The sequence below is a fragment of the Mesoplodon densirostris genome, chromosome 9 (assembly GCF_025265405.1).
Source record: "Mesoplodon densirostris isolate mMesDen1 chromosome 9, mMesDen1 primary haplotype, whole genome shotgun sequence".
Taxonomy (NCBI): Eukaryota; Metazoa; Chordata; class Mammalia; order Artiodactyla; family Ziphiidae; genus Mesoplodon; species Mesoplodon densirostris.
In genome coordinates, this window is record NC_082669.1 from 69008240 (window position 1) to 69036001 (window position 27762).

The 27762-nt window shown below is 42.4% G+C and overlaps 1 protein-coding gene across 3 annotated transcripts in view; it reads right to left on the reverse strand.

The window, feature by feature from the left end:
- Positions 1 to 27762, reverse strand: part of PDE1C (phosphodiesterase 1C) — a 545840-nt gene that overhangs the window by 261491 nt on the left and 256587 nt on the right. Inside the window, exon 1 of one of the 3 annotated variants that reach the window (XM_060107832.1) lies at positions 14633 to 14733. The exons of the other annotated variants lie outside the window; for them this stretch is intronic. Coding sequence (XP_059963815.1) covers positions 14633 to 14733 — 101 coding nt within the window. Of the gene's footprint in view, positions 1 to 14632; positions 14734 to 27762 lie in introns of those variants that run through there. 3 annotated transcript variants of the gene reach the window in all.

Here is a 27762-nt window from a genome sequence, read left to right on the forward strand (position 1 = left end):
AAAAACAAACAAAACCAACCACAGAACATACTGGGCTCTTTCCATCCAAACGCAGGAAATGAGCTGGAAAAGAACCTAGTTTATTCTTGGCCTTTTGTTTTTAAGAACTTCAACAGAATTTGCCCCTGATTCATAACCTTAAAGACAAAGGGAATGTTTTTAAATGCTCTGTTTGGGTTTCTCAAACTTACTTTACATTTATAATTTTTTGAAACTTATAACAATACATCACAAGTCTCAAGATTCACGGAGCTAGACTGACCTCATTCAGACCACAGAGAATGACCAGGAGCTGCTGTGCTCTGGTATCTCGGCAGTGTGGGAGATGGAGAGGGCACACCTGCACACTGAGGCAGAAGGCAGGCCATCTTCACAAGGCCAGGCTGAGGAAGCCACATGGATGAAGGCCTAGGGCACTTTGCAAACTCTGTTCCCCGGAAGGCCCTCTACCCTTCACCACACACACACACACACACACACACACACACACGCACACACACGGCATTGTTTGTTTGTCTATTCACTTGTTTTTTAAAGAGAGGCATTACAGTATAGAGTTTAGGATCACTTACCTAAGCTAAATCCCTTCTTCAACTTACTGTGTCCAGTAAGCTATGTGACCTTTGGCAACTTACATCACTTTCCCAACCACCAGTTTCCTTATCTGCAAAATTTGGGTAACAATAATATGCATTTCACAGGTTGATGTGAGAGTTGAATGTAATAATGAATGTAAAGTTTTAGCACAGTGTTGGGCATCCAGTAAATGTTCAAGAACGAGTCAGCTACTGTACTTATAACAGTAGTACTGCATAAGTCATAATGGTATTATAATTCCATACGTTTCCAAATTTTGTTTGAAAAAAAAGCCTTTCATTGATTAAAAAAGTTTTAAAAAGAAGTTTAAGATTGTTTTCTAAAGTAGAAAAATTGAATACTCCCAGTTCTCATCTTAGAACACTTGAGCCACAAAGAAAGCAGGTGCTAATCTCAGTCCTACTAAGCAGAGGAGGAACTGAAACTCTGCCCAGCTCTCCTCACTCCTCACACGCCCAAGGGAGCCTACAGGCTGTATACACTCTGACACCCACCCAGCAGTGGTCCCTGTTAGCCTAGCAGACCCACACACTTTCCTCTAATGTCAAAGCTGGGTCGTTGCTCAGAAAGCAGGAAAAAAAAAAAGTAAAATTAGATATTTAGGAACTGGACACCATGATAATCCTTAGAAATATCTAAAATTATCTTTAAGAAAAAACCTTTTTATCGATAATTCCCTAAAAACTGAAGCCCAGTGAGTTGCTTACACAGAATCCCTAAGCATCCTCTAGAAGTTATAACTCAACACAGAGATATCATGCTATAACTAGTAAAATTATTGATTGACCACATCCACTTACCTGTTAGGCAAATTAAAAGACTCCTGGTCTTCACTGAAAATCCATGTCTGTTTAACTCTGGAATGTTTCTATGAAATCGTGGATTGCCCAAGAGGTATCAAATAGTGTGCACGTGTCATGTGTGCATGCATGTGTACAGAACAGGGGAAGTGATAAGTTGGAAAAATCTCCCCTGGAAGGCTTCAGTCCATTTACGTCCAGCTGATCACATTCTGACAAGTGGCTACTGAGAAGGGAGTATCAGCAAAGAGCACTGACCCCCAATATTTAAAAAGGTTCCCCAGGGCTTCCCTGGTGGCGCAGTGGTTGAGAGTCCGCCTGCCGATGCAGGGGACGCCGGTTCGTGCCCCGGTCCGGGAGGATCCCACGTGCCACGGAGCGGCTGGGCCCGTGAGCCATTGCCGCTGAGCCTGCGCGTCCGGAGCCTGTGCTCCGCAACGGGAGAGGCCACAACAGTGAGAGGCCCGTGTACCGCAAAAAAAAAAAAAAAGGTTCCCCAAAGCTGTCCATGGCTGTGTCATCCACACCTTGAACTTCAAGACCCTGCACTTCATTTTACCTCTCTTGGCTCCAATTTGGGAGAGAAGGGACGAAACTAAGCAAGCATAAGGAGTGATTTCGGCCACAGTACACCTGGACCTGCCAAAGGGCAGAGTAGAGACAGCAAGGAAATAGCAAAAAAGAAACAACAGTGTGGCAGACGCAGGATGCTTTTAAAGAGCTTTTTTTGTTTTTTGATGGCTAGCAGTTTGCAGAGTACTGGGCATACCCACAATCACATGTAAGTTTCACAGACTCCAAAGTCAAACAGATGACTTGGGAATCATTCCTGATAGCCTGGGTGAGTGAGAGTCAATTAAGCATTGAGGTTAAATCATGAAGTACCTGGCAGTCTTTCACTTTTTTAAAGTGGGTATCTTTGAGTAAGAGCCATATGGTTGCTGCAATAATGAGGTTTATAAATAGGCTTAATATTCAAACAAGCTGGCTTAGAAAAAAACCAAAACTTGCGCTTAGTCTCTAAGTTGACAGCAAGATAGCTCCCAGTTGAGCACAAGAAGATTTTCTGGTCTGGGAAGTTGAATATGCAACAACTCCACACACACAGTGAGAAGTCCAGTTCTGTCTGCAATGTTCTCCAGGGTTTCTGAGCAATAATGACTCACTCTGCTCCAGATCCCATCAGATCCCATCTCCATCCTTCCTTAATGAGGTCACTACTGCCGCTGATGCATAGATAGCTTTGGAAATGTTGGTTCTCAGGCTTCAGCTCCCTCAAGGGAGAGGAGATTGGGGGACAGGCTTAGAAAAAAAAGTGCACAGCAAAACTCAGGGAGTGAAGTACAAGTTCTCACGAGTTCAGGTCACATGCGGCTCACTCGTGGGAAAGTGGACTGAGATAAAATGCCACAAATATCCGTGAAATGATCGAGGATCTGAATGATCCTCTGATCCTCTGGTTTTGTTTTTTACTGGCATATGGGGTGCCGATTGAACAAAACTGGATATCGCTAGAAACTTCCACTGAATCTGTCTTAAATCATTTGTATGAACTACTTTAGATGTTGCTGAGAATGGAAGGCCCTTGTACATTTCTTCTCATTTCTCCCAGTGATTTCATTTCCATGATACCCATGTTAAAACCTACATTTGCAAAGCTATATATACTGATTGCTTTACGGCCTTTCACTTTTTTTTTTTTTTTTTTTTTTTTTTTTTTTGCGATACGCAGGCCTCTCACTGTTGTGGCCTTTCCAGTTGCGGAGCACAGGCTCCGGATATGCAGGCTCAGCAGCCATGGCTCACGGGCCCAGCCGCTCCATGGCATGTGGGATCTTCCCAGACCAGGGCACGAACCCGTGTTCCCTGCATCGGCAGGCGGACTCTCAACCACTGCGCCACCAGGGAAGCCCCTTTCCCATATTTTTAACAAGTAAATGCCAATGAGAAAATATATATAAATTGTGGTTTCCTGGCACCTTCCAGCAGACTATTTGGGGAAGGGGTGGGGAGAAGAAAGATATTAGAGAAAATGAGAAACTTTCTTCTCTTACTAGCTCAAATATTTCTTAACTGATGAGCTACAGAATGAAAATCCATATGGGCAACAATTCTATTTTCCTGGTTGGCCAAAGATCCAAGGCAGGACAAAAAATAAAAAATAATGAAGTAATATAAACTCACTTTTACTTGGAATAACCCAATAATTAGGAAGGAGTTGTTTTTGCTTAAATTTTCTACAGAATTTTTCTGCCAGGTTGTCTATTGGGGAAAATTGTCCTACAGATTCCCACCCTTTCATTTAGGGCTCTTAGAAAAGGAAGATCATGTCTGGGGACAGCAACTCCCAGAGTACAAAATTCCAATATGTTTAACCCAAAGTGATGAGATCAAATTCAAATGAAGGAAGCCTTCGAGAGTGTGGTTTGGGGTTGAGCATGGTAAATCAGAAAAATGAGAGAATGCTAATCCGAAACACAGCTGTAAATAAGATGATCAATGTTTAACTCACTTCTGGAAGCAAATGTGTTTCTATCTAATGCCGGCTGGGCAGTGGAAACAGGAGAAATCCTTGAGGAGAAGGTTTAGTTCAAACTAAACAACCCCATAGGAAGCCCCACCTGGACCGGCACCAACTCACAGTCAATCCACCCCGCGCCGGGTGCGCCCACATTCCCACAGGGCTGTGTCTTCATTGCTCCCCCTCCCCAGACCCCTCATCTAGCTGCAGTCAGCTGGCCAGACACAAAAATCCAAATCTCCTGTTCATGCTTGTTTCTCTCCTGGGCCTGGGTTAAAAATTCCAGCACTCAGATTACTGTCTAACAGATCCCAAAATAGGACCCCTCCCCAAAGAAAGCTGAAATCTTCCTCTGAAAAGCATTATTTTTTAGCAAACCAAGGACCATTTCCCTCTAGCTTAAAATCTACTGCTTAAAGCTGGGCAGTGAGCTCATCAGTGGCACCAATGAAAAAATACGGAAAGGTTGTTAAAGAAAACAGGAAGTAAATGTCATGCTTGTAGAAGTCCAAGTAGTACTTTTTTGTATAAATAATCTATCCCTCCATTCACATATTTACAACCACTTGCAGTGTTCTAAGTACAATAAAACTGTGTGGGCGGGAATGGAAGAGATCTTTGTGACCTCCTTCCTGGGAGCCTGTCTCCTGTTTCGATAAACATCAGTGAGAAAGGCTGAAAACAAAAATATTTCTTAATATCTGTGACAACACTGCCAGAGTGGAGATAAATCCAAAGGACTGAGACAAAACCTCACTCTTCACAGATATAGCCCTGTAATTAGGGGAGGGATAGGTTTTTTAACTGAATTATCCAGAGAGATGCTTGAATTCTCTACTCTGTTTTCCCCATGTAGATTTAGCTAGAACAAGAACTGTATCTTCTGCCAAGTTTAACTTCAGTGACCAGTCTAATGTTTTTAAGCCTTTCCTATCTCCCCAAGTAGTACCTCCTTCCTTCTCTCCTCCACCTTTCCTCCCAACTTGTTATCAAAACCTACTCCGGGCAGAAAGCAGCTATTGGCCATTTACAATTCCAGGTGAACGTGAGTCACTACAACAGCTCCTTGAAAGCAGATGTCCTTCCTATTTCCTCTCAAATCTTCTCTCACAATAGAATCATCTATAGAAGGCTCTTCTCTGGACATAGGCTCTGTAAATTTCAACAATTTAAATATGGCAAAAGCAAGGCCAATCCCCAAAATACAGAAAAAAACCCCAACCCACTCAGCTAGCAGATGCACTCCTAGGGACCATTTTGAGCGCCACTGTCAACTGAATCAGTTGAGTATTTGAACCAGATTCTCCTCAGCTACAGTTATCCTCACTGAAAGTATCCAAGACTCCCACAAATGGATGCTTTGAACAATTCTTTCATTTTTTTAACCATGACTAATTTCAGTTAGTAGTTTTATAGACAGAATGGCAGTTCTAAACATTTATGAAGCTTGATTTACAATAATTCATCCTTATATTTCACAAATGAGCTATGCAGGACCCTGTTCATGAAAGTGTTTATAGTTTCTCATAGTTAGCAGACAGGGCTCCAAGTTACAACCTAGAGTAGTACACTAAATATAAAATACTTTGGGGGGGTTAATTTAAAGATATTGTAAGACCCCTTAGAGTCATCCTCAGACAAGACTCAGAGACGTAGAGAAAAAAAAAGGGGTGGGATATTAATCTGAATTTGAACTACTCCTAAAAACACACCTGGAAGTAGCTTTCAAAGACTAATCTTTCACTACCAGATTTACTCAGTGTCTCTAGAGTGTAGGAGAAGTCTTGCTTATTTAAGAATTTTGGTTGTTTGGAATCTGGATAAACAGAATTTAATGGTCTTTGGATGTCTAATAGTGACTTTCAGTCAAAATGCATCCTCACATTGCTTCTCACTCTTCTACTGGCCTTAAGGGAAAGGAAAGCTCTATTTTGGCAGACTATTGAATATTGGGTCCCTGCAATAGGTCTTTGGAAGGGAGTGGAAAAGAAGGGAGGAAGGTCCATTTTTGGAAGGCCTTCAAGAGCTTCCGGGGAAAAGGCCATGAATGAGGCACAGCTGATGCAGAGGGTGAGCACCATGGCAGAACTGTGGATGCCCCAAGAGACAGAGGCCTGGTGTGTGCACGCAGGACACCTTGGGAGCAGCAGCAATGAGGCGGCGTCCACTGGACGAGCCTAGACAACAGGACAGCCTCCTGCAGGGTCCAGGGAGCCTCCACCCAGCCAAGCTCCACCAGACCCTTCTGCAGGGGGCTGGGCTCCAAGTTCCGAGTCTCACTGCCTGGCTCATGCCTGACAGTCCCCACGAGGTCCATGATGAGGGCCTCATTCCATTTAGCTTCTTGGGTCACGGGCTCTTTCTGCCTCTGGAATACTGGAAATGACCCTGCCTAGCCCTCAGGTTTCTGTCTTTGCTGCAAACCCATGTTGTGGTGGACATGACACCAAGCAGTCAGTACGAGGGTTCCAAGCAAAGCCATGTAGATTGGCTACTAGCTGGTCTTTCCCAAATGTTAAACAAGTAAATGCCAATGAGCAAGTATATATAAACTCATAGGCTTCTGGCAACTTCTGTCAGACTATTTAGAGAGGTCACACTAAACTATGTTCTCTCTACTTGTAAAATTTATAGAAATATTAATTTAGCATCATTCAGACACATACATGAATACACATATTCACATATACATATTTATACACATATATATTATTTACAATATGTATTATATCATTATTTTATATATATATAATTTTTTCTTCTTACTTTGTTGGGCTGTGCCTTATATCTCCAACACAGACCTTTCCTTAAATCTCCAGGCCCTCTTATCCAACTGCTCATGTCTCCTCAGGGACATCTTATAGGCCCCTCATAGCCAATATGTCCAAAACTGAGCTCATGATTTCTACTCCGCATTCATTCTGCTGCCACACACAACCAAACTTGCAAACTTGATCCCTCCTCAGTGATCCCGATCTAAGTAAACAGTACCTGTGGATTCAAGCTAAAAGCCTCGGAGTTATTCTAAATTCCACATTCTCCCTCACATGCCAAGTCCAAATCCTGTTGAGTCTATCTCCTAAAAATCTCTCAAATCCATCCCCACAGACCTACAGTGGTTTCCCATTGCTAAGGCTCCCTGGTCTAAAAGAAGAGGCAAGATCTGCCCCTTTCTCCAGCTGTGCCTTGAGCCTCCTGTCTCCACACTGTTTTTGCTGCAGCCACTTGGCCTTCTTTTGGCTTCTCGGAGGCGTCATGTCCCTTTGGCTCTTTGCACGTGCTATTTTCCCAGGTCTTGGACACCTTAGAACACTCTTCCTCAACTCTTAACTAACACCTACTTATTCTTCACATCTCAGCTTAAATCTCACTTCTTCAGAGAAGGCTTCCCTGATTCCTAGACCTGGTGTGGGCCCCCTCTTATGTGTTTCCACAGCACCCTGTACTTCTTTGCGGCACTCATCACAGTAAATATCTATTTGGGGAATTAGATGTTTAACATTCGCCTCTACCTGTAGACTGAATGCTCCCTAAAGGAGGGGACATTTGTCTTGTTTCCCACTGTATCCCTGGTGCCTAGCATAGTGCCTGCCACATGGTAAGTGCTAGAGAAATGTTTGTTGAGTGAATGAGTGATAGATGAGATTCCTGCATTTGGATGAGTGCGTATTCATTCAAATTTATAAATAAAACTCATTACCTATAGTTATGAATGATGTCTTCTTGACTGAATTATTCTCTTAAGATTTTTCATAATTTCACAACCTAGGAACATCTAGATTTTTCTTATACTCGTTTATTTTATTCAATAAGAGCTGTCAAAAGGTCTTTAAATAAAGAGTACATTCCAATAAGCCTGAAGAATATAGCACTTTACATGGATTCAGTATACGTTCTCCAGAAATAGAGTATTTTATTTGTTGTAGAATTCATTTGTATTACTAATGGGAAATTGTGATGGTCATTCTCAAAGCTGTTACAGACTGCATTATGTGTCTCATATTTGATCATTATTTTCCTTGTCATCTCTCAAAAAGCTATGAGGTGGGTCATGTGAGCACTTTCCCTCCATATGGGGAAACTGGAACCAAGGAAAGTATTTTTCTATGAACCAAAGAAAATTAAAGACGGAAAATGGAGCTAGAAATGAAGAAACCTCTTTGCTTAGGGCTGCTTACCAACAGACAGAGGCTGTAAAACTTAGCCAAAATAATAAACAGCTGCTAAGTACTGAGTTGTAATTAGTTAATAAGTTAGCACAACCAAATTCTGATAAGCAAGTGATGATGTACTAATATATGACATTAGTATTCAAGTAAAGAAAATTTCATTCTAAATATAAGAATCTACTTAACCCTTTTTGATATTCACCTCTTTCTCCCCTTCAATATACATTAAGAACATAATTCAGGGAGACTTAACTGGCCTTTATTAGGAAAAGAAAGACTCAAAAACAATCCCTCAAACACAAATGTCTTCCTTCTCTAAATCCTAGGACATTGTGTCAATGTCATTTACCTAGCAATTAATTATTGCCCATACTTTTTTTGTTGTTTTATAACTTTTCACTTCTATAAAGAATTATCCTGTCTCCCTAACTAGACTCTGTTTCCTGAAAGCAGGGCTTTTCTCCTGATACTTTCATTTCTCTTCTGAAGCTCCTAATATCCGGTATATAATAAGAGCCCAATAAAATTATGCTGAACCACCTGACATTTGCAATTAAATGGGAGAGTGAAAGGCCCAATTAACACCCTAAAATATGTAATCTGGGGGAAAGAAACATCAATTTTTAAAAATTATTCTTTTGGAATTGCTTTATTAGTGAGGTTCAGGTGAAGCCCCTCTTCCCTGGGTCATCTGTTCACAAGGCTTTAACTCAGAACCATGACTCTCAGACCTGAGGCTCTAGGCCAAAGGTCTCTCCACAGTTCCAGGCTGCTATCACCACCAGCTACTTGAACCTTACAGAGCCTGCTCCAGTCCAGCACGTCTAAACCCAAATTTATCATTCTGCTGTATCCAAGCCTGCACTTCTCTTCGTGGTCTCTAACAAGGCAAATGGCACCAAACTCACTAATACATCCGAGACAAAACAAGCTTGGAAGACAACTTCTCCTTCTCTCTTTCTCTCTGCTCCATTCTACTGTCAACTGTACCCCTTATTTTTTCCTCCTCAGTAGTACTACCATAACTGAAGAATCTTCTCCAACTGATCTCCAGGCCTCAAGTCTCATCTTCAATCTGTCCTCCATACTTCTTCCAGAATAGCCATCCTAAAAGTCAAATCTCATTGTGTTACTCTCTAGCTTAAAGTCTTTTTAACAATTCCTTAGAACTTAAGGGATAAAGTGTAAACTCCTTAAAATTACATGCATTCAAAAAAAAGATTCCCTGAAAGATGAATGGAGAATGTCTGAAACACATTTGGATGTGTGTGTAACGTGTTCGAAGACCTGCCTCCTTAAACTATGAGGATGTATAGTTTTGAATAAAACAAAAAGTAAATTTTTTAAAATTCCATGTGTCACTACCTGGCCCATGCTTTTTTTTCCAACTTTCTCTCTCATTCCTCCTTGATGTGTCAATGTCTCCCATACCTCTGTATTTGTACACTGTTACCTCCATTCACTAGCTTTATCTATCCCTCAATATTGCACTAGATGAGCTGCGAGAGGATACCTCACAACTACCTTTTAAGGAGAGTATCTAAGACCTCTGGGGATTGGTTTGTCAGGGAAGGTAACCCTGTTACCTGCACAGCTGATGGACCAGGGACCAATGTAGGGGCCAACTGCTTCTGAGGTGACCTGGGAGATTTCTGTCCAATAGCTCCATGTTGAATGACAGCAGCTAGACCCAACCACACCCTCTCTTTTGGGATTACCAGTAAGAGGTGAGCATAGGGAAGGGCACTAGGACTCAGGCTATATTCCTAGTTAAGTAGACACAGCTTTTCCAGTTGTCCATAAAAACAGCTCAGAATTCTGAGCTGATGTACTCTGTGCTGACTGGATGACTCCTTGTTTTCCTCACATCTCTGCAAAAGGCTGACATGAATGAAAGAAATCTGTGCAAGTTTCTTCCTTGTGACTAAGGACTCTGCTCCGAGTAAGTCTGCAGCTCACTGCTCACACCTTCTCTGGCCCTTCCAGGCAGAGGTAGCTCCCCGTGTATCCTCTGTAACTACAGGCAACACTTCAGGGTGTTCATCTCTTTAGCTATAGCCTTATATCTTACAGCCTTATGGCTTATCTACTTTTGCACAGAGTTTATCAAAGTGCCCGGCACATAACAGACACTCAGTAAATGTTAACGGACTAAACTTCTGTTGCCTGAACACTGATGACCCTATTGAAAATTTCACATGAGTAGAAAGAAAATACAGAATGAGACGCCTTTATTAAATAAGAAATACAAAACCAAAGATCCAGGCTTCTTTGCCTCTGGATTTTGCCCCCCCCACCTTTGATGTATACTTTGGAAAAGTCACTTAAGTTCTCTGGACTTCAGTGGCGGGTATTAGTGAAGACTTTCAGAGACACCAAACTTGAAGTAGCCTGTGCAGGAACACAGCCTGATGGATTCGCGTAGCTGGGACAGCAGACAGAATCAGAGAAACAACTGCAGCAACTGGGGCTTGTGGGAGCAGACCCAGGGACTTCCACTCCATCTTCTCCCCTCTGCTTCTCTGTAAGTTCTGGCCTGTCTTCTGTCACTGAAAGCTCTTCTCCATGCAGTAAGAAATGGAGCCAGCAGCAGCCACCAGGAAAACCCAGAAGAGAAAGCAGCACTCTCCCCCAGCCAATAGAGAATCTCAGCGGAGGACTCTACTGCTTCTGCTTGGGTTCTGTGCCACACTTGAGACCAACCGCTGTTGGCAGAACGGCGAAATTCTATGATTGGCCAATCCTGGATCTTGAGCCCATGGAGGGCTGGGGGGCAGGGGGGAGGGTCTACTGCCATAATAAGGGGGATGGGAAAGCTTGCTGAATAGACAGAAACAATAATCCCAGTCTGTGACCCTAATAACCATAAACCTGGGGATACTCCAGTAACCAAAACAGATCAAAAAAAAAAAAAAAAAAAAAAAAAACTATGTCCTCATGGAACTTATATTTTAGTTGGAGGAAATACACAATAAACATAATAAACCATACCTCTGTGTATGTTCATAATACTATTTTAGATCATGCAAAAAAAGCATCATCATCTTCATAGAGTATTATAAAAGCATAAAGTTTATTGTACTGATTACCTCATAGTTGGGCAAAACAAATATACAAAAGCTTAATTACAATTGTGACAATAAATGCCAAGAAATAAGTGAAACCTGTTCTCTTGCTCTAAATTTTTTTTTTTTTAAAGTATAGAACACCTTTTGTCATCATATAACAGGAAAAAACTCTTGGTCAGGACCCAGGGTACAAGTTATGACTCAAAACCATACAGCCGTGAGGCTCCCCCTCATCATCAGAGGAGGCAAGTGCAGTCGTCATGTTTTCCCTGACTGGAAGATTCCCTAACAAAACAGGCATTGGGAGGGGCTCTTAACAATTCCACCCACTCCTACAGAGGATAGAGTAAGGACAACAGCACTTGGGGGACAACCGAGGAAATGGAAACACAAAAAAAGAGGCTCCTTCCTCAAGGAACTTCTATTTTAATTGGAGGAAACAGACAATAAGCATAATAAATAAATTAAATATATAGTATTAAGACAGTGAAACATGCTAGAGAAAAAAGGAAAGCGTGGAAAGGGGGATGTGTGGGGCTTGTAATATAGAGAGGACCATCTCCTATAATCTCCACACTGTAGATTCTTGGCAACAAACCTCTTGCTGCTGGTAAAGACCACTCCAGGCAAGTGCAGAAAAGGGAAGGAAAAGAGAGAACCTGGGTAAACATAAGAGTGGGATTCTGCCCTGGGTCGTGGCTTTGCCACATCTTGCCCAGTTTCCACCTCAGTTTAGATTCCTGTGCCCAACCTGGGTAATGATGTTAATTAAATCCACCTCCCATCTAGTTCATGGAATATTATGTTGATAGTATCACGTGGCCTATAAGCTGACCCAGATATACACTTACCTTCATTTTGAATACTGAAAAGTTCATCTTTGGGTCTTTATGCTTCCTTCATCACCTATTCATTGAGCACCTACTATGTGCCAAACCCTGTTCTAGGCACTGGAGGTACAGCAGTGAGCAAGACACACAAAGTGTCTGTCCTAAGGAACTGACATTCTACTGGAGGAGATGAAAAATTCAAGGATAGATTAAGTAGGCGAGATACTGACAATACCACTAAATAGTCCAGGCATGAGATGATCAAGTCCTGAAACTTAGATGGCTCTCAAACAAGGTGAACCAAATTCCTGACTATCTGTGGTCACCTGTAAAGCCCCTTCTATACAGGTGTCATGGTAATAAATTGGTATGAAAATTCAATTTTGGCTATTGAGTTTTCCTAAAATGTTGAAAGAACATCTTCCTTTCTCTTACTGTTAATCCACTGTGGGAGCAAAGAGACACACACCCTTCCATCTCCTAAGGTTTCTATTTTGTTAACTGCAAAAGTGTTATTCCAAGTTGTATAAAAAAGCATGCGCTTTGGTTTCCGGAGTCTTTAGCAACTTATTATAGCACTACTGTTTTGTTTAAAAAAAAAAAAAAAGTGGTAGTAAGAACCATAACAGTAGTAAAAAAAAAAAAAAATGTCATAACAATAGTAACATGTCCTTTTCCAAATCAGAAAGTGAAGCTACAGATCTCCTGGGACTGCTGTTGGGCAGGGTGTTTCAGTAGGAAGGGTAAAAAGAGAAGGATTCAAAAACACACATTTGGAAAAGAATCAACCCACACCTTTTACGTTCAAAGGTACAGGGTGCTAGGTAAACACGAGAGACTTGAAAACAAAAATGCAGACAACAATTTGGGGAGAGAAGCCTAACAGATGAAACAGAGGAAGCTACAAGACAGTGCGTTGTAAGCTCTAAACGCTTTTTCACACAAGTTTCCCACCTCAACCTGGCTGATTTGCCCAAACACTCTTTCCCAGCCTGAGTAGCTCTGTGGAGTTGGTTGGAATTGTAAAGCAGCCTGAGAGAAGCAGTTCCTGAGTGTGTGCACATGAGTCCCTCCAGCTGGGACGTCAGGAAGACCAGCTTGACAACACTTTGACATTGTATATTTTGGACCCAGATTTTGTGGATGCAGCAAACTTTCTGTGTGCACCACAATATGATCACAAGGAGTGTTCATCACATATAACATGAGCTTATTGTAAACACCTCTCTGAGACAGGTGCTGCATTGTGTGCATCTCAACTGTTGGAAGAGCCCGCCAGCCAGAAAGACAAGATTTCCAAATAAGTTTACAGCCTCTGCTTGCAGCAGCCAGACAACCCAAAAATCATGTTATTTGGCATGGTTTCCCATTTAGATCAATGGCAATGAAACTCACTTTGATTATTGATGGAAGGGCTTTTATAAATTGCACTTTAAATGGGGATACCTTGAAGAAACACCTACATTATTGCTTCCCTCTAGAAACTGTGAATATCCTGGTTGGAATGTGGTCTCCCCCAAGATAAAGATAACTTAGATCAGTGCCTTTCTGACTTGTTTTGGGGTGTGTGTGTGTGTGCGTGTGCGTGTGCGTGTGTGTGTGTGTGTATGCTTTCAAAAACAATAACTGCAGCAAAACAAACTGCCAAGATGCTGGTTTTCCCATCACTGCCCTTGGTAGGAACAGAAGGTCTGGAGAATATACTTGGAGAAAACCTATTTTTTTTAATCTGCACTAGATATTTGATGCCAAATATCTGGGAAATGAGTATCTGGTGGCTATGGAAGGTATCTTTGGGACCTGCCTGGTCAACTGAGGAGCAAGCTGTAACCATACAGCTGTCACTACAGCTTCCTGACTGGGATAACCAGCAGTTCATTGTTTATGAAATCTATTCACAGAAAATAACACATATTTTCAGGTCACCTCTCCTAAGTACCCAAAAACAGACAGCACCCAATGAAGTGAATGAAATTCAGAGATCTCTGTTCACCAGTCCAACTAGAATTCTGGCCACTGTATTGAAAGCAAACGCCTTATTTCACTATTCAAATATTACTAGGAAACTCCAATATTGGTTCTGAACCCTACTTTCTCCAAAAATAGTCCCTCCTTTCAGTAACTATTTTCCTGCTAGAAAGAATCCTAAGAAAATACCAGAAGTTGAAGTAGGCTAGGGAGAGGGAGAGGAAAATCTAACAGCCAGAATGCATGCTGAATTGGAACTGTTGGTAAGTTCTTGGACCACCTGCCAAGGTGTCTGCAAGCATTCTGCAGAGAATAACTCTTCCTTTGATTAAAAGTCTGTGACCTGAGTCCCCAAACTTTTCTCCCCTGACAAACAAACAAACAGAAATATCTCCATGAATACTGAGCTACTATAACTGAAATCTAAGGACATCTCCTCTTCCCCAAAGAAAGCATGACTTGGAAACAGCAAGGCATTCCGAAGCACTCAGAAAGACAAGTCTCGCTGTTGAAAGGAAGGTAGCAGTGACTGTAATTAACAGAGAAGCGGTTGTGGAACTTCTAGGGCTGTATTTTTAAGGGTCACGCAGGAATGGGGGTGAGCAGTCGTGACTGTGGCTGTGTAGTAAAATACTGATGAGAGGGAAATAGGGCGAGAGAAGTAAACAGATCTACTTACAGCCCTCGGAGCCGAAGCCAGATTTTCTCGATCTGTTCTGGTTGCAGGTATTTCAGAGAGTTGCTCTCAAATTCTTCAATCTCCTTGGTTGGCGACTCCATAGCTGCAGGTTATCACTGGGAGTGAGGCCGAGAGAGTTTGGGCTGTCCCCTCCCGCCTCTTTGCCCAGCCCTGCCCTCGAGCCCCAGTCAGGTGGCGAGCGCGTCTGCCTGTCACTTTCTGCGTGCGCTCCCCCTTCTGCGACCCCCAAATCATGGCTTAAAGCGGGCCCGGAGGGCTGGCGACCCCGGGACCAGGTGCCCCCCAGAGGCAGCTGCGGGAACCAGCCATGATCGTGGGCTAATGCCAAGGGCAGGAATTGTGCTCCTGATCTAGGAGAAAACACCTCAGACCTATTCGGATTCTTTTTTTTTTTTTTTTTTTTTTCTCAAACAAAGCCAAGGAAGCGAACAGTTTGGCAGCTGAAGGACTGCAGGGGGGGAAAGGGAGGACCGAGTGGGGAGGAAAGGCGGCGAGGAGGGAGAAAGTGAGAAGGGGAGAGCGAGGAGGGGGGTGAGCCTAGGGGGAGCCGACACGGAGCTGGGCGGTCCGACCCGGAGGCCGTGCACCCCGGCTCCACCCGCGCCCCCTGCCCTGGGGCGCCCCGCGGCTCCCCCTCCAGGTCGCTCTCTCCCCAGCCACGCTGCCTTCCCGTCCCCTCTCTGTTTTCTGTCACTTACCAGCAGCTCTGCTGACAAGCGAGAAAACTGACAACTGAGAAGAGTCGTCTGCGAGCGCGCCGGGACCAGCGTCTGGTCTGGCACCCGCGGGCGCGGAGGGAGGGGTGCGCCGGACACAGCCGGCAGCAGGGCACACGCTTGCCGGGCTCCAGCCCCGCACCCGGTGACCCGCGCGTGCCAGGGCGGCCCGCCGCGGCGCAGGGCCCCCAGCCCTGGCGCGCCGATGGCTCCCAAAGCCCGCACAAAATGAATAGCACGGCACCGCGCGCGGAAATCCCAGAGAACCGAGGTCCGTGTCCTCCCAGGGGGCCGGTGGGACAAACAGCCACGGCGAGGTTCCGCGGAGTTTGTGCTTGGAGCTTTCATTCACAGCGCTCACTTCCACGCCCGCCAGAGAGTCGGTTCCATTTTGAAATATTAAAGCAATTGACAGGGACTAAAGTAACCACATATCACACTTAGAAAGTCCTGATATGTTTTTGCTAATGAGAGTCCTCTCTCTCTCTCTCTCTCTCTCTCTCTCTCTCTCTCTCTCTCTCTCTCTCTCCAAAATGGTGTGAAAAAAGGAAAATATAAACAAAAGTAAGGAAATTGGAGTTTCCACTGATTCATTACAGTCTCCTCAAAGGGTCCCTGGGCAGATGTTGACACTGGAGAGGAGTTTCAGCTCCACGAAGCTACAACTCAGTATCTGCGTCCCCCTACGTCATTCACAATGTCAATAAAGTGTAATGCTCAGGGAGAGTGGGACCAGGTAATGCAGTTAAGAGGGGAGGAGAGAGGTGGGATTAAAAGAAAGACCAAAGACAGAAAAAGAAAAGAGAGAAAAGATCCTGGCTCAAGCTGACTGAGGCCCGGACATCACAGGAACTGGTGGTCAAGCTCCCTTCTAGATGCAGCCACCACCACTTCCCACTTCCCAGGGGCCATTTCAAACCTGGGACTCAGGGCTCCTGAGATTCAGGACGCAGCTTGCCCTATAATGGTATTGTCCCTCATTGGCAGTTAATGATTCAGTCACAATCCCAGCATTCTGATTCTATCCATCAGATATTTGCCTGCTTCTCAAAATTCAGATAAACTTAAAGGTGAGAACTAGTTTTTTTCCATTGCTCAAGTAAATTTCCATTCAAGTGGCCTTGATAAAGAAATTTTAAAACCAGTGTTTAAATGCTAAATGCTCATATAGTTGGAAGTGGGCATTTACTTTCCAGAAATTAGAGATGAGAGTGATGAGAATGGCATGGCTAGCCCCATTCATTGCAGTGGAGAAGGTACCTGCCTCAAGGTGAGATGACAGAGCTTTTTGATTGAAAAGAACTTACACACTCACCTACCACACAAGCTGAAGTCACCTCATTAAAGTCAGTCCTTAAGGATTTTCTGGAAGCACATACAGTTCCAGTGAGTTAAAGCATTACTCTCAAGCAAAGACAGCATTAAGCAGTCAACATCTTACAATAAAATTTGTTTACCTGAAGAAACCAATTTACCAACCCAATGTCACCCAATGCGAAACTGTGACTTGATGGAATTGGACTTTAAGAGATTATTTTATGTTATTTTATTTTTTAACATCTTTATTGGAGTATAATTGCTTTACAATGGTGTGTTAGTTTCTGCTTTATAACAACTTGAATCAGCTATACATATACATATATCCCCATATCTCCTCCCTCTTGCATCTCCCTCCCACCCTCCCTATCCCACCCCTCTAGGTGGTCACAAAGCACCAAGCTGATCTCCCTGTGCTAAGCGGCTGCTTCCCACTAGCTATCTATTTTACATTTGGTAGTATTTATAAGTCCATGCCACTCTCTCACTTCGTCCCAGCTTACCCTTCCCCCTCCCCGTGTCCTCAAGTCCGTTCTCTACGTCTGCGTCTTTATTCCTGTCCTGCCCCTAGGTTCTTCAGAACCTGTTTTTTTTTATTCCATATATATGTGTTAGCATATGGTATTTGTTTTTCTCTTTCTGACTTACTTCACTCTGTATGACAGACTCTAGGTCCAACCACTACTACAAATAACTCAATTTCTTTTTCTTTTTATGGCTGAGTAATATTCCATAGTATATATGTATATATGTGCCACATCTTCTTTATCCATTCATCCGTCAATGAACACTTAGGTTGCTTCCATGTCCCGGCGATTGTAAATAGAGCTGCAATGAACATTGTGGTACAAGATTCTTTTTGAATTATAGTTTTCTCAGGGTATATGCCCAGTAGTGGAATTGTTGGATCATATGGTAATTCTATTTTTATTTTTTTAAGGAACCTCCATACTGTTCTCCATAGTGGCTGTATCAATTTACATTCCCACCAACAGTGCAAGAGGGTTCCCTTTTCTCCACACCCTCTCCAGCATTTGTTGTTTGTAGGTTTTCTTATGATGCCCATTCTAACTGGTGTGAGGTGATACCTCATTGTAGTTTTGATTTGCATTTCTCTAATAATTAGTGATGTTGAGAAGCTTTTCATGTGCTTCTTGGCCATCTGTATGTCTTCTTTGGAGAAATGTCTATTTAGGTCTTCTGCCCATTTTTGTTTTTTTTTTTTTTTTTGCGGTATGCGGGCCTCTCACTGTTGTGGCCCCCCCCGTTGCGGAGCACAGGCTCCGGACGCGCAGGCTCCGGACGCGCAGGCCCAGCGGCCAAGGCTCACGGGCCCAGCCGCTCCGCGGCATATGGGATCCTCCCAGACCGGGGCACGAACCCGTATCCCCTGCATCGGCAGGCGGACTCTCAACCACTTGCGCCACCAGGGAGGCCCTTCTGCCCATTTTTGGATTGGGTTGTTTTTGTTTCTTTAATATTGAGCTGCATGAGCTGTTTATATATTTTGGAGATTAATCCTTTGTCTGTTTATTCGTTTGCAAATATTTTCTCCCATTCTGAGGATTGTCTTTTCGTCTTGTTTATGATTTCCTTTGCTGTGCAAAAGCTTTTAAGTTTCATTAGGTCCCATTTGTTTATTTTTGTTTTTATTTCCATTTCTCTAGGAGGTGGGTCAAAAAGGATCTTGCTGTGATTTATGTCATGGAGTGTTCTGCCTATGTTTTCCTCTAAGAGTTTTATAGTGCCTGGCCTTACATTTAGGTCTGTAATCCATCTTGAGTTTATTTTTGTGTATGGTGTTAGGGAATGTTCTAATTTCATTCTTTTACATGCAGCTGTCCAGTTTTCCCAGCACCACTTATTGAAGAGGCTGTCTTTTCTTCATTGGATATTCTTACCTCCTTTATCAAAAATAAGCTGACCATATGTGTGTGGGTTTATCTCTGGGCTTTCTCTCCTGTCCCATTGATCTATATTTCTGTTTTTGTGCCAGTACCATATTGTCTTGATTACTGTAGCTTTGTAGTATAGTCTGAAGTCAGGGAGCCTGATTCCTCCAGCTCCGTTTTTCGTTCTCAAGATTGCTTTGGCTATTCAGGGTCTTTTGGGTTACAATACAAATTGTGAAATTTTTTGTTCCAGTTCTGTGAAAAATGCCATTGGTAGTTTGATAGGGATTGCATTGAATCTGTAGATTGCTTTGGGTAGTATAGTCATTTTCACAATGTTGATTCTTCCAATCCAAGAGATTATTTTAATGACTTGTTTTGGGGATACAAGACAGAAGGATGATCCCCAAATGGAGTTGCCATCAGATTGTGCACCTTGTGCAGCATGCTGTCAGAATATGGAAGCTAGTAATGATAACAATGGCAACCTTATATCCGAAACTTTCTACGGTCTGGTCTGTACTATTCTAAGGGCTCTACACTCACATAACACTAGCAACAATGTTATGAAGCAAAAGCTACTATTGTCGTCTCCATTTTATAGCAGAAAACTGAAGCACAAGGAGTTTATCTTGACCTACCAGAAAGAGAACTGAACTGGAAAAGACCAGACATTACTGTATCCAAGACAAAACTGTCAACCTCACAGGATCCCATTTTCCACATCTTTAAAGTAAAGAATTTATGCAAAAAGTTTTTTATGTCTGTTCCATCTTCATGATTCTATGAGGTCATCTGGAGAGAAGTGGGGAAAGGAAATGCTGAAAAGGCAGATGCGTATTGCTGAATACATACTTTAACTACGTCATGGTTTCTCCAAGGACTGGCCTACAATGAAAGGATCGAAGGGAATGATAAAGGATGATACTCAACTTCCTACCCTCCACCATACCTATGACTTTTCCTCATATTAGTGGGATTTTTTTTTTTTTTTTTTTTTTTTGCTGTACGCGGGCCTCTCACTGTTGTGGCCCCTCCCACCGCGGAGCACAGGCTCCGGACGCGGAGGCTCAGCGGCCATGGCTCATGGGCCCAGCCGCTCCACGGCATGTGGGATCTTCCCGGACCGGGGCACGAACCCGTGTCCCTTGCATCGGCGGGCGGACTCTCAACCACTGCGCCACCAGGGAAGCCCATGAGTGGGATTTTGATCAAGTCAGAGAAAAGCAAATTTTGAAAGAAAGAGGAAAAGAATACCCTTTCACTTTAAGTAAGCTAATCAGAGAAGGAGAACCAAAAATCATCTTTAAAAAAGTTTGTGAAACATGATTTTGTTTCATTTTAGAAAACTTAAAAAGTAAACATGTATGGGAAAGTTAATAAGGATATAACTTTTCTTTATTTTAGAGCCATAGTTTTTGGAGCTGGAGGAACCTTAAAGATAATCTAATTTAGACATCTTCGAATTTCTTAAGCAACAGAATATTTTACTTCAAATTAACATCTTATAACTGATTCTAATGCCTACCTCAGATTTTAAAAGTAAAGAAAGAGCTGCTCTGGTTGAATGAGGAAGTGGAGTACTTAGTTCTCAGGGTCAGAGTCCACCTCTGCCTTCTCCATATCCCATCTCTGAGTGACCAATGCTCCCACTTCACAGATGAGAACACTGAGGCCAAAGTACCACAAAACACCACAGGATTCCTTGCTTCTCATTCAGGGTTCTTTCTAAACTACATTAGGAAGAGTTTGCCTTCTCTCTGCCAACAAAATATTACTACTTTTAGATACACCATGTTATTATGTTACTCAGATTTTATTTTCTCTTTATCTATCAAAGACAGGGTATGCTTGTATGTTGTAGCAACATTACAAGCCACAATTTCTACTGGCATCCTGCTCAGAGGCAAGCAAAAAAAAAAAAAAATTTAGATACAAATCCACCCAGAAACAAAAGATCTAGGAAAACACAAAGCCATTCCCAATCTTGTTTTGGAGGTCAATTTCCATGGTGACTTTCTATCCCAGCTTTTTGAGTAAGACTTTTTAGAAAATCTTATATGGTGAAACATCATTAATTATACATAGACATGCATATATACATAAATATATTATATATAACATATATACAGATACATCCACACTCACATATATACATACATATAACTGCCAATTTAAGGTAGTCCACCAAATCAACCTACCTAAGGAGGAAAAAGACCTGTACTTGAAAAACTATAAGACACTAATGAAAGAAATTAAACACAAGCAGATGGAAAGATATACTGTGTTCTTGGTTTAGAAGAATCAGTATTGTTAACATGACCACATTACCCAAGGCAATCTACAGATTCAATGCAATCCCTATCAAAATACCAATGGCATTTTTCACAGAAATAGAACAAATAATTTTAAAATTTGTATGGAAACACAAAAGTCCCTGAATAGCCAAAACAACCTTGAGAAAGAAGAACAGAGCTAGAGGAATCATGCTCCCTGACTTCACACAATACTACAAAGCCACAGTAATCAAAACAGTATGGTATTGGCACAAAAATAGACACAGAGATCAATGGAACAGGATAAAGAGTCCAGAAATAAACCCACACACGAACGGTCAATTAATCTAAACAAAGGAGGCAAGAATATACAATGGAGAAAAGACAGTCTCATCAATAAGTGGTGCTCGGAAAACTGGACAGCTACATGTTAAAAAATGAAATTAGAACAATTTCTAACACTGTATACAAAAATAAACTCAAAATGGATTTAAGACCTAAATTTAAGATTGGATACTATAAAACTCTAGAGGAAAGCACAGGCAGAACACTCATTGACATAAATCATAGAAATATTTTTTTGGATCCGTCTCCTAAAATAAAGGGAAAAAAAGCAAAAATAAACAAACAGGACTTAATCAAACTTAAAAGCTTTTGCACAGCAAAGGGAACCACTGACAAAACAAAAAGACAACCTACTGAATGGGAGAAAATATTTGCAAATGATATGACCGGTAAGAGATTAATATCCAACATATATAAACAGTTCATATAACTCAACATCAAAAAAACAAACAACCCGATTAAAAAATGGGCAGAAAAACTGAATTGACAATTTTTTCAAAGAGGAAATGCAGATGGCCAACAGGCACATGAAAAGATGCTCAACATCACTAGCCATGAGGGAAATTCAAATCAAAACCACAATGAGATATCACCTCACACCTGTCAGAATGGCTATCATCAAAAAGAACACAAATAACAAATGTTGGCGAGGATGTGGAGAAAAGGGAATCTTTGTACACTGTTTGTGGGAATGTAAATTGGTGCAGCCACTGTGGAAACATTATGGAAATTTCTCGAAAAACTAAAAATAGAACTACCATATGACCCAGCAATTCTACTCCTCGCTATGTATCAGAAAAAAAACAAAAACACTAATTTGAAAAGATACGTGCACGGGGACTTCCCTGGTGGTCCAGTGGTTAGGACTGCGCACTTCCACTGCAGGAGGTATGGGTTTGATCCCTGGTTAGGGAACTCAGACCCCACAAACTGCGCAGCACGGCCAGAAAAAAAAGAAAGAGAAGATATGGGCACCCAATGTTCATAACAGCATTATTTACAATTACCAAGGTATGAAGCAACCTAACTGTCCATCAACAGATGAATGTCTAAAGAAGATGTATATATTCTATATACATAATGGAATACTACTCAGCCATAAACTAGAATGAAATTTTGCCATTTGCAGCAATATGGATGGACTTGGAGGGCACTATGCTAAGTGAAATAAGTCACACAGAGAAAGACAAATACTGTATGATCTCTCTTATATGTGGAATCTAAAAAAATACAACAAACTAGTGAATAAAACAAAAAAAGAAGCAGACTCACAGATATAGAGAACAAACTAGTGGTTACCAGTGGGGAGAGGTGGGGAGAGGCAACAGAGGGATGGGGGAGGGGGAATGCAAACTATTGGGTGTAAGATAGGCTACAGAGATGTATTGTACAACACAGGGAATATAGCCAATATTTTGTAATAACTGTGAAGTGGAGTATAACCTTTAAAACTGTATAAAAAATAAAAACAAAAATAAATAAATAAAACCTCTGGTTCAAGAAAAAAATAAAGTAAAATAGTGTCCCAAATAGACAAAGAGTAACTTAGCCTAAGTACTATCAAACCTCTGCATAATCAGCATTAAGTATCAGAAGATCAGAAGGAAAGTGAACTCCCTGTACATGGCAGAGTTCAAGGAGAAGCTGCATGACTATCAGACAAGGGAGCAGGAATCAGGCTTCACAGGCATGAGAATGACCCCTCAGTTCCCTTTCATCACTAAAATGTCACAATTCAATAATAACCGCAATAAAAACAACCACTACCCTTACTGGCTACTGAGAACTACCATGTGCCAAGCACCATGCTAAAAGCACATCACAGGTCAGTTCATTTTCACCCTCAACGAAACACTTCAGAAGAATTCATTACGTCCATTTACAAGTAAAGATAGAAGAGGCTCCCAAAGGTCAGATCAATTTTGCAAAGACGTACTGCTAAAGTGGCAAAGCCGTACTGCTAAAGTGGCAAAGCCAGGTTTTAAACCAAGACCAGAGAGCAAAGTTCTTTTCCCTTTGTTATTATCTCCTCCCTACAGACACATAAAAAGACAAATTAAAAGGTATATAACAGAGAGGGTGGAGCTACAGGAGCACAGATGAGGGGTCCCGAAAACTGCGGGGGAATTACGGCGGCTACGTAGTGGAGATAATATCTGAACTGGATCTTGAAGGTGGAAGGTGGGTGGAGGCAGGTGATTCTAGAAAGATGGAACTGTATGAGAGGATACACAGAAGCGTGAGAAGGGGTGGAGTGGCCAGAGATCCACAAACAATTTTGTGGCTTGACTATAAGTGCATGACTAAGAAGAACAGGAGAAAAATGCTGGCAGTGTCAGCCAGACCTGTGTGGTCATGGAAGAAGTTTGGGCTCTCTTCTGCAGATGATAGGGAGCTATGGGTGGCTCTAGGCAGAGGGAAGCATGGTCACATGTGGAGGGTACCTGCTGCCTGAATATGCATCATATACTGAGGTCAGCTCAGGGAACCTGCCTCAGGACCATGCATCAACCACGGGGCAAATGATGACCAGGGCTCCATAAGAGGAATCCAACTACCAAATGCAAACAAGCTCCTCAGCTTACCAAGGAAGAGCTAGACAAAGAAAACAGACAAAATCAGAAAAAGCACAGCATTATTTCCCATGAACACCCATCTTCTAGCTACAAGATTATGACTGCTTGCTTTGACCTCCATGAAGCAAGCCAGTGTCCTTGATACATTTTTCATAATTTGGCAATGGCGTCATCTAGAGTCTTTTGATGGGAAAATTCTGGAGAAGCATTTATGACATTGGAAGTAGCACCAGCAAGCAGAGCAGCCCCTCCTTCCTGCCCACACCAGGAGTGAGCCAGCCCCCAGGACACACAGTCAACACAGGCTCTTCTCTCCCATGAGCGTTTCTTTCCAGCAAGGGGCCTCTTTGGTGACAGTCACACTGCTTTTCCATTTGATGTCTTCTCTTTTTGGTTTCAAGTTTGGGGCAGATTCTATACTAGGAACTACCTCCACCAGGAAAAAAAAAAAAGATGCAAAAAGAGACAGTGGACTGACGAAGCCCAGAGAACCTATTCTCAGCCCCATGTGAAATGGGGCTCAACTATCCAGAGTGTAGCCCAGCGAGGCAGGGAGAGGAGATGGGAGGAGAGACAGCATGGAGTCCCAGCTCAGGGGTGGTCTGATGTAACCTGCATGTGATCCAGTTTTTGCCCCTATCTCTGGAAGGATCCTTCAGTTGCTCTGACAGGAGAAGTTCATGTAACCCTTCCAGTGGAGGTAAATACAGGAAAAGGAAAGGACTAGGAGTAGCACTGAATTGCCTGTGACCCAGAACAAGACCCTTCTCTTCTCTTCTCTGGCCATGGCTGGGTTGGGCTTAGTGACCTCTGGATCTTTTCCCAGCTCTCACATACCCTGATTCAAAACCCGCAGCCTGACCTGAGCTAACCAAGCTTTTCATTGACCCAAAAAAGCTGTAGGAAAACCTGGAGTCTAGCCCCTGGCTAGATTTGACTATAACAAACATGGCCTAGGTTGGCCAATCAGAGCCATCCACCTCCTATCTCTGAACAAAGTGATTGGTCTGAGGGTGACATGTAACTAAAGCAGATCCAACACCAGTTCCTTATGGGAGATTTGATGTGGTCCCTGGGAAAGAGAGAGGAGGTCTATTTGTCTTTTCTCTGGGATAACAGAGAAAAGCAGACAGAAGAACTAAAAAGACAAAGAAAAAAATGTGAAAGGGTCTTTCGAGCCCCTTGATCCTGCTATGCCTGAAGCCAGAACTACCCATGGACTTTTAAGTTATATGAACAAAATAAATATCTCCTCCACACCCATCCCGTTTTTTTTCACTTAAACTAGCGTGAATCAGATTTCTGTCACTGACGACTAAGAGAATCCTAATAATACAACTCCTCCCTTAGAGGACTACTGTAAGGAATTAAAAAAAAAAAATGTATGACCAGTGCCTTAAACACTGAAGGCTCTCGTGAGACGGTAGTTCCTCTCCCATCTTACCCGTCCAACAGCACATGAAGGAAGGGAAGATGGAAAACGGTACAGGACCCTTGGCGTGCAGAGCACCCAAGATAAATATAAAGACACTTTATTATCCTGATAAAGAGATAAGTCAAAAATTGTGTTTCAGCATTGATGGGATTACTTTTGAAGATGGTGGAGTAGAAGGACGTGCTCTCACTCCCTCTTGTGAAAACACCAGAATCACAACTAGCTTCTGGACAATCATCAACAGGAAGACATTGGAACTCACCAAAAAAGACACCCCACATCCAAAGACAAAGGAGAAGCCACAATGAGACAGTAGGAGGGGCGCAATCATAGTAAAATCAAATCTCATAACTGGTGGGTGGATGACTCACAGACTGGCAAACACTTATACCACAGAAGTCCACCCACTGGAGTGAAGGTTCTGAGCCCCACGTCAGGCTTCCCAACCTGGGGATCAGGCAATGGGAGGAGGAATTCCTAGAGAATCAAACTTTGAAGCCTAGTGGGCACTGATTGCAGGACTTCAACAGGACTGGGGGGAACAGAGACTCCACTCTTGGAGGGCACACACAAAGTAGTGTGCGCATCGGGACCAAGGGGAAGGAGCAGTGACCCCAGGGGAGACTGAACCAGACCTACCTGCTAGTGTTGGAGGGTCTCCTGCAGAGGCAGGGGGTGGCTCTGTTTCACCATGGGGACAAGGACACTGGCAGCAGAAGTTCTGGGAAGTACTCCTTGGCGTGAGCCCTCCCAGAGTCTGTCATTAGCTCCACCAAAGAGCCCAGGAAGGCTCCAGTGTTAGGTTGCCTCAGGTCAAACAACAAACAGGGAGAGAACCCAGCCCCAACCATCAACAGTCAAGTGAATTAAAGTTTTACTGAGATCTGCCCACCAGAGCAACAGTCAGCTCTACCCACCACCAGTCCCTCCAATCAAGCCTCTTAGATAACCTCATCCACCAGAGGGCAGACAGCAGAAGCAAGAAGAACTACAATCCTGCAGCCTGTGGAACAAAAATTACATTCACAGAAAGACAGACAAGATGAAAAGGCAGAGGACTATATACCAGATGAAGGAACAAGATAAAACCCCAGAAAAACAACTAAATGAAGTGGAGATAGGCAACTTCCAGAAAAAGAATTCAGAATAATGATAGTGAAGATGATCCAGGACCTCGGAAAAACAATGGAGGCAAAGATTGAGAAGATGCAAGAAATGTTTAACAAAGACCTAGAAGAATTAAAGAACAAACAAAAGAGATGAACAATACAATAACTGAAATGAAAACTACACTAGAAGGAATCAATAGCAGAATAACTGAGGCAGAAGAACAGATAAGTGACCTGGAAGACAGGATGGTGGAATTCACTGCTGAAGAACAGACTAAAGAAAAAAGAATGAAAAGAAATGAAGACAGCCTAAGAGACCTCTGGGACAACATTAAACGCAACAACATTCGCATTATAGGGGTCCCAGAAGGAGAAGAGAGAGAGAAAGGACCAGAGAAAATATTTGAAGAGATTATAGTAGAAAACTTCCCTAACATGGGAAAGGAAATAGCCACCCAAGTCCAGGAAGCACAGCAAGTCCCATATAGGAGAAACACGCCAAGACACATAGTAATCAAATTGGCAAAAATTGAAGACAAAGAAAACTTATTGAAAGCAGCAAGGGAAAAAACGACAAATAGCACACAAGGGAACTCCCATAAGGTTAACAGCTGATTTCTCAGCAGAAACTCTACAAGCCATAAGGGAGGGGCATGATATACTTAAAGTGATGAAAGGGAAGAACCTACAACCAAGATTACTCGACCCTTAAAGGATCTCATTCAGATTCGATGGAGAATTCAAAAACTTTACAGACAAGCGAAAGCTAAGAGAATTCAGAACCACAAAACCAGCTCTACAACAAATGCTAAAGGAACTTCTCTAAGTGGGAAACACAAGAGAAGAAAAGGACCTACAAAAACAAACCCAAAACAATTAAGAAAATGGTCATAGGAACATACATATCAATAATTACCTTAAACATGAATGGATTAAATGCTCCAACCAAAAGACACAGGCTTGCTGAATGGATACAAAAACAAGACCCATATATATGCTGTCTACAAGAGACTCACTTCAGATCTAGGGATACATACAGACTGAAAGTGAGGGGATGGAAAAAGATATTCCACACAAATGGAAATCAAAAGAAAGCTGGAGTAGCTATACTCATATCAGATAAAATAGACTTTAAAATAAAGAATGTTATAAGAGACAAGGAAGGACACTGCATAATGATCAAGGGATCAATCCAAGAAGAAGATATAACAATTATAAATATATATGCACCAAACATAGGAGCACCTCAATACATAAGGCAACTGCTAACAGCTATAAAAGTGGAAATCGACACTAACACAATAAGAGTGGGGGACTTTAACACCTCACTTACACCAATGGACAGATCATACAAAATGAAAATAAATAAGGAAACAGAAGCTTTAAATGACACAATAGACCAGATAGATTTAATTGATATTTATAGGACATTCCATCCAAAAA